The sequence below is a fragment of the Contarinia nasturtii genome, unplaced genomic scaffold, assembly GCF_009176525.2.
Source record: "Contarinia nasturtii isolate CC-2019 unplaced genomic scaffold, AAFC_CNas_1.1 Cnas_scaffold_187, whole genome shotgun sequence".
Classification (NCBI taxonomy): Eukaryota; Metazoa; Arthropoda; class Insecta; order Diptera; family Cecidomyiidae; genus Contarinia; species Contarinia nasturtii.
The window spans coordinates 3,688,785-3,700,675 of record NW_022197544.1 but is presented as its reverse complement, the minus strand read 5'-3'; the positions used below and the strand labels follow the sequence as shown (position 1 = coordinate 3,700,675).

Here is an 11,891-nt window from a genome sequence, read left to right as displayed (position 1 = left end):
CTTTTTCTGTCATATAAACAAGTAAAAAAGATATCGGATATACGAAGTATCAAGCGAAAAATATAGAAAGTAAAAAGATGATTCTCCAAAAACAACCCATGTGCAACAAGATTGGATGGAAAAGGGAATGAGTGAGTGAATGAAAAAAAAAGAGAACGGTTATTGCTTTTAGTTCTTTTTATTCAGTCATTTTATGCATCCATTCGGAATTCGTTTTATGATAAAATACTATCAGTCTATTCCAGGAATACTTTTTGAGATGCATTAAAGAGCATAGAAGAGGAAAAAAAATAATCCCAAACACATAGAAACGTCCCGAGGTAGCTGAACAGCACACATAGAAACCAAGGTATAAACATTAGCTTGAGTGCAATCGTTCTTCTATTTTTCTTCATCCTCTCTTTCTATCTCTCTCTCTCTCTCTCTCTCTCCCTCTTTCGCTTTCGTCTCAAGTAATTTCTTTGGAAAACATATATAGTGCAATGTTCGCAATTCAGCCTTCGAGCAACATTGTGTCCGCAATCTCTCATTGGTCATAGATAATGTTATGATCTTTGATCTTCATTCACAATTGAATTGACTGATTTTCTTTTTCTCTGTAGAAATGTGGAGTTCTGTTTCTGGCAGAGCCGCAGTGAATTCAAGAATAACATTTTATCGCACTCATACATGCTCTATATCACTTTTGGTATCTGCATTTCTCCGAGTGCAACATCATACACAAGCACACACACATGACCCCTTCCAACTTTGCTGTATACACAAGAAACACACACAGAAAGTAACAGAGAGAAGGTGCGAGAGAAAGAGCGCAAAATAGAGAAAGATGTGCACATATGTTTTTTTTAAATAACAAGATGATGATTTTTGATATCTCCATTAGTATGCATGGCATGGTGCATGTGCATTAAACCACTGTTTGTGCTCATTTCCAACTTTGAATGCACGATGTACATCAAACCGACATTTTATTTGCATTTTATCCCATTTAAAACGCAACTTTTCGCTGTACGCCAGCACACAAGCAGAGAGAGACACACACACATGCTGTGCTGCTACTCCTGCTGCTATATATTTTCTGCACACGTTTCTGGATAATGTTGTGCAACATTTTTGCCTATCCGCGCATTGCGCGCTCTTTTCACCAATATGATTGACATAAAACCAGCAGAAGTATGTTATTTTTTTCCATTTTTTTTTGTTGTATTTGTTAAAAGCGTGTCTTTCGAATTGAGACGAATGAGCTTGAGCACTGGCCTTGCGGTGCAATACCTCATAACGAAATAAGGATCATCCACCGGAAAATCTACTGCTCTCATTGATTACACAAAGCTAAAAATTGACGGAACATTAAACAATACAGTAAAATCGAAAACATGACTACTAACTTTAATTGCTTTACATCTCTTGCGCTTTTCGGCGATAGCATTTGTGTGCATCATATTTTCATTGGTTTTGGAAAAAGTAACACGCATTTTGAAGGTTTTCAACATTTTGTTTTTCATCATTATCGGGATGGATTTTTGAAATCATTCAATCGTCTTAGTGAAATGTAGAACCGATTCGCTTTCATAAAGTTATACAAATAAATGCTAGTTTCTTACAATTTGTAATGTTTTTTGCAATACCCCCAAAAAAACATGAATTACCTGATTGATTCGTCTGATTTTCGAGATTTGTAAAAGCTTTTTCTTGGCCATTGTCGTAAAGTTTTGGCATCTCTTTTACAAATCTTGTTGAAACCAACTTAGTGACTACAAAAGAAAGTATCGTCAAAATAAACTTTTTTTTGAAGAAAATTCAACAAGTTCGAAAAGAAAAAATGACTTTTTCAGTAGAAAAAGAAAATTGATGACAAGAAAAATCCCCTCTCTCTCTTCATATCAAAATTCATAATACTACTGTTACTAACTATATTGTAGTATACTATTATTGGTTCAGGGAGAATGCCACAAAGTTATAAATCAATGTAAATTGTGTAGTTGCTACAACACAAACAGAACGATATAATTTTTTTTATGTCGAATCAAAAACAGTTGAAAAACATGATTACAACAACTTTGGCTGCTTATTTTTATTTGCACATTAATAAAAAGCATTTGTGTTCGACATTGTCATCAAATTAAATATAAATGTGCTGATTCAACGAGATTACATTGCACATATATGTTTACGTCCATTACAGCATCAAACACGATACATTCCCTACGTTCTCCATCCCAAAAAAGTAAAAGGTGTTCGTCATTTACTTGTTTAAAATTCCAGGTGTGTTAGAGAGAAAGAGAGAGAGAGAGAGAGAGAGAGAGAGAGAGAATAAGAGAGTAGACAAAACAAGGCAAACGAAACACACAAAAAATCAAGCACACTTTTCTCAACAACGACTCTAAAATTTGGATGTGTCATTTTCCGGTGCATCAAACAACGATGATTCAGACAATTTAAACTTGAGCAGTATAAACATACCAAAAATGAAGTATTTTTCAACTCATTTTCTTAACAAGTTATAAATGTTTCATTATAATGTTGTACGCTTAAGTGTATCGAAGAATTAGTATGTGTACAGATCGAATGCAATGAAAACGGGCTGTTCTATAAAACCACTTTAGCAAGCTTAACTTGTCAAGGAAATCCATTGGTCAATGCATGCATGAATGTCACATCGAACCGGAAATTATTCATGAATTTTCATTTTGCACTTGAAGCACATTTTTCTCTCTTGCCATGGTCCGTTTGAAAAGTGTTCCGTCTCTTTGGTTACGCACGTGCCAAATTTAATTTATCTCCTGAGGCCTATCGAAATTTCTATTAGGTTTTGAAAAGTTTATTTTCTTTTTAGTTTGAAAATGAAATGAAAACTGTTTGAACCTAATTGATGATTTTGGTAACAAAAAATGTGTGAAATACAATAATTTCCTCAATTTTGTAAAATTTCCATCTCTTAAAGCCAAATAAGTATAAGTGCTCGATACTCTATACTATAAATATTTCAATTAACAACAGTATTTTATAATTTATAAAGTTTCAGCAGGGAGAATATCTCTGGTAAAACACAAAATACAATTAATTAGAGAGTATTATTAAGCTCAATAGAATCATGAAACTTAATACCCCTTCAAAAATGAATACAATACAGATGTTAAGGTCGTTGTCTGGTTTCAAATATTACTTTGTTTTAGTTAGTACTAGGTATAACATTTTTAACATGAAATCTATCATTTTCACATAAAATCGTAAATAAGACATATCCCATGTCAGTAAATATATAAATTCATAGAATGAAGCCGCTGTGATGAGCTCGATGCAATTGTTATTCAACAAAGTTTTCCTTTCAAATATGTATAAATATTTTTGCCAACTTTAAAAGATTTCCCAATTGGAGTCTTGCAACTGAAGTCAAAAGTTAGCCAGAAAAAAACCCCAAACCCAACAGAATCAACAAAATATTACATCGTAGTTGTGATACGTATGATGATGGGTGGAGGTGATCCCATGTACAGGTGAAGAAACCTGAAATTGAAGATATCCTTGAAGTCTTTTATCGTTTATAGCTCACCAGCTCGTAAGATCAACTTGAGTTGCATCAATTTTCTAAAATGTATGTGTATCTTGTATGTATTCTGCTATATATTTGTTGCATAAGATATGAATGATGGAAAAAAGATGACGAATAAAATGCTATCAATGATGCGGCATTTTTTCCCTTCTCTGCACACTCATAAATGTAATTTCACTGTGTTTTTGTTTTAAGGGGGGATGTTTGAAAGGAGGAAAAAAATGCTGCATTGAATATCGAATAGAAATGCTGGCAAATGAAAAAATAAAAACAACAACAACAAGCACAGACACACAACAAGAGAGAATTACACGTGTATAATAAATGATGTTGAAAGTTCTTTTCCGTTGTTTCGATCCAGATCCGGAGAGATGATGCCAAGTGTGATGTTTGAATGTTCGAGAGAAGCGAAAGAGTGAGAGAATAGATTGTTGAGAGTGAGCAAGGAGTAAAATCATTTATCAAGCAACTGAGTACACCCAAGATAAACACATTCGGGCACGTATCAGCTGTTCACTTAATTCGAAGCGCATTTGATTATGTTTCTCTCGCACAAAACATTGTACGTGCAGTGTTGCGGTTCACTTCGGAAAATCTCAAACAAGTGGCAAAACATGATAATTGTGATGGAGCGTGTGAGAAACAGTCAAAGTTACGGTGATGTATTTCAGTCATACACACACGCACGCCGCCACAATGTATGCACAGGGAGGTAAGCAAAATGATGCTAGATCTTTCTCTTTCTTTCTCTCTCTCCCTCTCTCTCTCTCTGAAGGATAAAACAAAACGGATGGCCTGCAAAATGTTGTGCGTTTTAATATTTTATGAATCATTAATGTTTGATAATAAGGTTGAGATTATGTGCAGTCATTATTTGTATTGTGTTTCGTTGATGACGGCATTTCGCTATGGAATCACAACTCAACCCAAAATGTTATTACCTGTGGAAAGTGGCGAAAATGAATTTCAGCACACTCGTTATCTAATTTGATAAATTGAATGCGTTGAATAAAGTGCGAGTGAGTGCGCGCGAGCGCATAAGCTTAAATGAATAAACGAGCGAAAACAGTAAATTTATGTAAACTCCCACATGCCTTTTTCCCTTCTAAATATAATTATTCACATTTCCCATTCCCACAATAACCGAAAATTAACTCAAAGTGTCTGCGAATTGACGATGACGACGTCGGCGGCGGCAATCGGTGGCAACACATCCAAATCACATAATAATGGCTGAATCATAAGTTGCACACACACAAATGTCATACTTTTTGGACAACGAAATGAATTTTAAATATGCATCCTAATTAATCAGGTAACATTCAGACATACATATACACATACAGAGACAGACACAGCAGCGACAACAACCAAAATCTAAATAATGCAAAAACAAATTCATTATTCTAATGATGTTAATCCTCCACATTTGCTTCATTTACATTCAATTTCAAACGCGATTCAATGGGCAATTGATTCATTCATGTCTACGACCATAAATCACACATTTATTGAACATTTCAAACAACAATTAAAATTTATTGCATACATTTTCTTTCTTTCTTATTATTTCTTTGCCTTCGATATTTGTGTGCTCTCGAATCAATTTTATCGCTGATACTTTATCTATTACTAACCTTTGAGATTATTTATTGAAAGAGAGAGCGAGAGAGAGATATATAGAGAAAAAGTATCTTTGTGCGCCTTAGTTCAATTTATGGAATTTTTTTCGCTGACAAAACATATAAAATAATCGTTCACATTCATCTAAATCACTAGTTATATTCACGTTGAAGTTGAAGTTGAAAACACCCTGAAAACAATATGAAATTCATGGGCATAATTCTTGCGGCAATCGTTTCGGTATAAATTAAATTCATATTTTGAGTATTTGTCTCAATTTTATCGATAACTGGTTAAGATTAAGCAATGTTTTGTGTTTTTTTTCACTTCAATACAGATTGCATTTGCCGCACCGTCAATTGACAATACAATCAAATCTTCGGTTACACAATTGGAATGCGTAACAAAAACCATTCTATCCATTGATCGAAAACATAAATTAGGCGATCTATGGCAACCCATTTATTTCCCAATGTTAATGTACACAAATAGCATCTACGAATGCCTTGCAAATGAAGACGATGTGTGAGTAGCAGTGGCTTTAGCTTAATTTAGTTCTTGATTCTTAATTAACGAGCAGCATTTCAAATATTTAATCAATTAATATATGTTTATGTGCAACACAGATGTGTGGAAGATGAAATGAGTTCGGTCCTTTATACATTGGCCGATTTCTTAGATAACATTCGAGTGGTAAGTGCAAATTCCATAAGGGATATGTTTGAAGATTTCAATTATAACCATTTATCTCTCTTCATTTACTTTAATAACTATTTAATTTGAACTATAGAATAATTCGGGTGCTTCACAAGAAATTCATGATGCACTTACCGCACAGTGTAAACTCGATGTGCCTGAATTTGAATACATGGAAAATGCAAAAAAGATTGATTTCAAAAAGCTTGTTATTAAAATTGAGCATGTCTTATGCGTAACACGAACAATAATAAATGAAATTAGCAAAAGTGATGATGCGTTGAACTGGATTCAATATCATTTGGAATTGAAAGATTCAGTTGTAAAAATGGTCGCATGTAATAAGTACGTCGGCATGGATAAGAACATGTATGTATATAAATACGGTGTTAAAACCATGCATCATAATAATGTTGTGGTGATTTCACCGTTATCAATTTCTACCTCATACTTTTAGGTGCATCATCCGAGAATTGCGCACCACAATCGAAGTCATTTTCAAGCTATGGCAGTTCTTGAGCGAGGTAAGTGATACCGAATATATACTTCAATGTTGAAATTAAATTAAATTATGATGAGAGCAGGGAGTGCCATGAGTTTAATTGAATTTTCCACAGATACTGGAGAAATGATGAAATATAGCACAGTTAAATCAATTTGACATTAACACGACTAATTTTTCTCGCTTTTCTTTCTCACTTTGTGCCATTTCTTTTTTGTTCATTTTACTCCATTTATTTTCCATTTCTCTTTTTCTTTTTTTTTCAAATAAAATTTTCCATTTTTTTTGCAGAAGAAACATATCCAAGTTATCGCCCAGATCAAAGGCCAAATCAAAGAACAATGCCAACAGAAGCCATTCTAAATGGTAAAAAGTCACGTCGACGAGACAAATTAATGTTGCCAGTGCCACTTCATATAAGTGAAAAGAGAAACAAAATGTAATAATGTCGAGTATTTAATCTGAAATTTAAACTAATTGGTGTTAGTTCGTGTGTTTTTTTTTTTCTATGCGTATTGTAAACGAGATTTTATTAACGAAAAAAGAAACAAATAAACGTAGAAAAATGCCATAAAACAAATCAGTTGTTCAACTTCTTTTTTAAATTATATTACGCTGCTGTTTTGACGACCTGGAAAAAATGGAGTGGAAATGCGCAGTAATTGCGATATAGTTTACTTTTTTCCACTTTTATTTTTTTTATCTCTTGGTCTCGACAACAAGTGTTTCCTCTCTCCATCTCTCACTCTCTATGTCGGTAATTCATTGTGACATTTAAGCTGATAACTATTTGTTCAAGTGGATTTCAAATATTTTTTACGACATAGCTTTTATAAGGTAACGAAGCATATTAAAACAAAGTATTTAGCAATTTGAGCCATGGCTTTACATTTCATTTGTGGATTTGACCCAATAATTTGTTCGATATAAACAAAATTGTAATTTTGTTTGTTTATTGCATGGGCAAATACATTTGCACATCATTTGTACAATGTAATCTACATCTTGGTGGAAATATTCTTGGAAAATTGTCAGAATTCATGAAGATGATATATGTATATAAGATTAGGAGTCATATGATATCGATGCTTATGCTCGAAATATACTTGCAAAGCTCATGCAAAATGTATATAAACTAATGTATTCATCACATCGAACCATCAGCTAGTTTATCCAATGTGTTTTTCTTTATCTCTTTCTTTCTGTCCCTCTGTCGACTCCAAGATAGTTTCAAATATAACTCTTTTTTTTTGATCGACGAGAGAAAAAAATCCAACATTTGTTTCGCTACTTTTGACAAAAATTTTCAATTTCTACTTTGAAATGAAACGTGTCGTCGAAATACTTGTCATTTTCTTGGCAATTGTAAGTGCACCGGCAGCAGCGAGTGCATCAATAGAGCCGCATGAAAAAAGCATCAAATCCCAAGCACTTAACTACGGTTTGAATCGAAACAGTTCGGTTACAAAGGTACAATGTGTGACTGACACAATTGATAGCATTGTCACCGAAAATCATGTGCAAGGCATATGGCAAAATGTCCAAAGAAAATTGCACAACAATATTGGCAACATATTCGCATGTCTTAAGTTAAACGGGTTTTCAGCTCAAGGGTAATTTTCATTTATTCAATCGAAAATGTTTTCGGCTTTGAAAAACGAAAATATGCTAACACAAAAAAAAATGCCATTGATATCAACGAGTGAAAAAGAATACAATCAATTTCTGTGCTGTTACTTTTCTCCATTTTTTGTTTATTTGGTCTACATTCAGGTGCATTGCCAAAGAAGCAATCGGTATTGGTCTATCAATGAATGGATTTTTGGGCAAATTGGATTGGGTATGCGAACAAACTTGGCATTGTTGAAATTTGTATCACATTTTAATCGATTGCATTTGATATACAGGAAACCCCAGAAGCTGGCAAACAATTACGCATACATCTTGTTCGAAACTGTGCCAACTCACAGCAGTGACAATTTCAAACAGAAAATGCTACAGTTAATTTTCTTTTTTTTTTTTGAATTTTTGTTGAGAGAAATAGTTTCTAAGAATAGTTCAGTGGTGTAAAATAAATTTAAATTGTAAATAAAAGAAAATCCTTTCATGGTGCGAAACGACAAAAAAAATGGTGCCTCAAATTGTATTTGCGTTGATGGAAGTAGTTGGTAAATGCCATCAAAACTGTTGTATATCACAGTTATAGGTGCTGCTATTTTATAATCGACAGCCAGACAAAATTGTTGTAAGAAATAACGATGAAAAACTCATATCCAAACACGCACACCTTGAAGTTAAAGAAACATTGCTTGATAATTGACAGTATGACATGAAAGACAGATGATAAAATAATGGCAAGCGTTTGCCACTTGAATCGAACAAGAATAAAAAAAACAACTCGTGTGACGCATTTTCAACCGTAACCTACTCACTCAATTTTATCAGAAACGAAGATAGATTAATTAGATTTGAGACTTTGCGTTGTGATAATGCAAACGTGCACCATTTTTACGTGTTACATGAAAGTTTTTGCTGCGCATTTGAGAAAAGAGTTATGACAGACTCGCAAGGAAATTGATGTAGCATATTTATTGGTTGCGAATTATTTTACAAAGTTCGATTGATCGAATCGATATGAAGACAAAGAAAATTTATTCTTACAACAAACATTTTCAACGGCCCCAAATGAAAATTTCCTTTACCATCATTCGAATAAAAAAAACGGGGCTTACAACCGTGGCGCACATTTCAACAACAAACTTCCATTTTGCCCACAAAAAATGGATGGTGCGTGTGCACCTAAATAAATTTGAAATCGAATAAAGTGTGCATTGACTGCAGAATGTGGAATTCCGATCCAGTTTTGCTAACTGTCCTTGACAACCTGTCATGTTTGTCGAAATCCATTTTTATCCAAAGACAATCGAAAAATTATCAAAACACTTGAGCAAGTGAAATGTAAACATGGCTATTCAATTAACGTTTCCACTATCGGAGATAATCGAATATACTGGCAATGCAAAAACGAAGACGTTGATTTATCTTTTTGTCTGGATTAGTTTAACAAACAACTTCAACTCAATTTTGAGAATGCTTAATCGAAACGAACGTACGATATATATATTATATATTAAATATTCTCATAAAACAAACAAATCGATTCTAAGTGAATGAAGATTTTCATAAATGTGCTAGACATAGTCCGAACGATAACGATGTAGTCAACACTAGTGCGTATATCGTTTTTAATTTGGCTTTTAGATGGAGCTGAGTTTTCGACGAAAACTTTTCGAATAAAGAAGTTCATAAGAAGCTGGAGAAGAGAGAAAAAACCGATCAAAACGAACAATATTAATTACTTTTTCAATTTGTGATTTTCACTTATCACAATTGTTTTGAATTTATTTATTAAATGTTTATTTAGTGACAATACAAATGAATCGAATATCCGGAGTATATAAGCAATTGAGTGGGCATGTTTACGTGACAACAACAAAAACCGAACGAAAGGAGTACGTTCGATGTTTTTCAATATATTGCAATTTATCAGACTAAAGATTACGAACAAACACAAATACCATGACCTGTGGCATTCAAGCAATGTTTGTTGAGAATACGTATTTTGAAGATGTTTGTTTTTCAAACATATCTTTTTGAAACGCACTCGAACAAATCTAACGCCCACACCTCGTCGGTGGCCAAATTGCATTTAACATGTTTTTCGATTTAAAAAGGGTATTGCAACAGATGAGGTTCAAAGCATATCTGTTGTATATTTGTCAGTAAAATACACCCAAATCAAAGCAGCGTCAAACTGTTATTAAAAAATAACGTCACTTGCGCAACAATTTTAATTTCAAATGGCTGTGGTAACATTTGTTGAAAATTGATGAAGTAGAAGCCTAAAGGAATTAATTTAAATGAAAAGATAATGAAAATAAGCGAAATACAAATATCAACTGATACAGTATGTTTCAATAACAGTCATTTGAATAAGTTTTAATAGAAAAACTCCAATTGATTATGCATTTCATACTTTATGAATGTTTGTGAATTTTGGCACTTGCACAAAGTTTTGGATGAATAACGAAATCGGTGTTAGTCTTGTCATAATCCAAATTCTAATCTTGCAATAACAAATCGACAATATATGTCACTTTTGAACATTTTTTCAGAAACAGAGACAGAGATAGAATTTGTTCATATGTTTGCCTAATACTTTCATCATCTAATTGATATAAAATATGAATATCGATATTGCGATGAAGAAAAAAAAAGCGATAACAAAATTGTGAATGCATTTGGATTTGATGAAAAATGGAAAATGATATCGAATTGAAATTGAAATTACACAAACCGAAAAAAATAATCATTATTATTATTTGATGAAATGTCTTTCGATGAACGTCCTATGTTGATGCAACGAAACGAACGAAAAAAAAAAACAATATGGACAAAATAGAGCGATAAAGTGAGGGAGTTTCGGTGAAATGCTGTCAAAAATCGATATAAATACTTAGGGAATTGTCGAAAAAGTAAACAGTTCTTGTTTTAAAAACTCGCAAATCAGTTCAAAATGAAATTGCTTCCGGCGCTTCTGCCGGAGCTGCGGTATTCGCATTTTGCACAGTATTTCGAATGGTTTTGCCATTCATACTCGTATGAATAATACATATATTTCGTGAAAACGTAGTAAAATGAAAAAAGAGTGAGAGAAACCAAAATGAAAGGGAGAAAGAAGAGAAACGTAAACATATGTATGTACTATATAGAACCAGTGAATGAAAATATGAACCGATTTTCAAATGCATTTGTGGTTAGCATACCGGTTGTAAATGGGTTCTCCATCATTGGCAGCGCACACACTGAATCTTTATTCTTCAGCCTTTTTTTCGTTTGAATTTGGTAACATTTTAAGGATTTCTGGACGAATTTCAGACATATAATTTCAGAACGAATGTTCTGCATGAAATTATGAACGAAACGTGGATGATTTGTGGATCAGTGGCAAATCCAAAGTGAAAGACATCGTTAATGTTGAATTGAAGCAGTTACTTTGACATTGGACGACAACAGCATCGAGAAAAACAAATCCAATGGTAACATAGACTTTACCACTCCAATAATATTAATCTAATAAATATGTTCATGGATTTTTATACGTTTGTATGTTTGTATGTGTTTGAACAAGTTTGTCGTTAGCCACGTAGCCACCAAAATCTAAACTCAATTGCTTGATTGTGCGCGCATTAAAATTGAACAAAAATGTTGCTGTTGTTCTCTTTTTTTCTATCGTACGGCCAAAGATTGGCGTTTTCATTTTTTTTTTTTTGAAAACATAAATCGAATTTATTTCAAGGATCACAAATTGGATTTGGATTGGCACAAACTACGCATTGAAATTGCCGCCAAATGTTCTTCGGCGAACGCACCTTTGAAGAGAACGAAACACACACACACACACACACACAGAGAGAGAGAGAGAGAGAGAGAGAGAGAGAGAGAGAGAGAGAGAGA

The 11,891-nt window shown here is 33.4% G+C and overlaps 2 protein-coding genes across 2 annotated transcripts; both read left to right on the top strand.

Annotated features, from left to right (window-relative positions):
* The first annotated feature begins 5,280 nt into the window (after positions 1-5,280).
* On the top strand, positions 5,281-6,957 carry LOC116352361. The gene is made up of 6 exons (XM_031784900.1): positions 5,281-5,416; positions 5,514-5,701; positions 5,803-5,869; positions 5,967-6,241; positions 6,330-6,396; positions 6,666-6,957. The coding sequence occupies exons 1-6, from the start codon at positions 5,378-5,380 to the stop codon at positions 6,735-6,737; spliced, it is 708 nt and encodes a 235-aa protein (XP_031640760.1). The 5' UTR covers positions 5,281-5,377; the 3' UTR covers positions 6,738-6,957.
* A 740-nt stretch (positions 6,958-7,697) lies between these two features.
* On the top strand, positions 7,698-8,432 carry LOC116336775. Its single transcript, XM_031760894.1, has 3 exons — positions 7,698-7,987; positions 8,148-8,214; positions 8,282-8,432. Exons 1-3 carry the CDS (start codon positions 7,698-7,700, stop codon positions 8,348-8,350), a joined length of 426 nt encoding a protein of 141 aa, XP_031616754.1. The 3' UTR covers positions 8,351-8,432.
* The last annotated feature ends 3,459 nt before the right edge of the window (positions 8,433-11,891 follow it).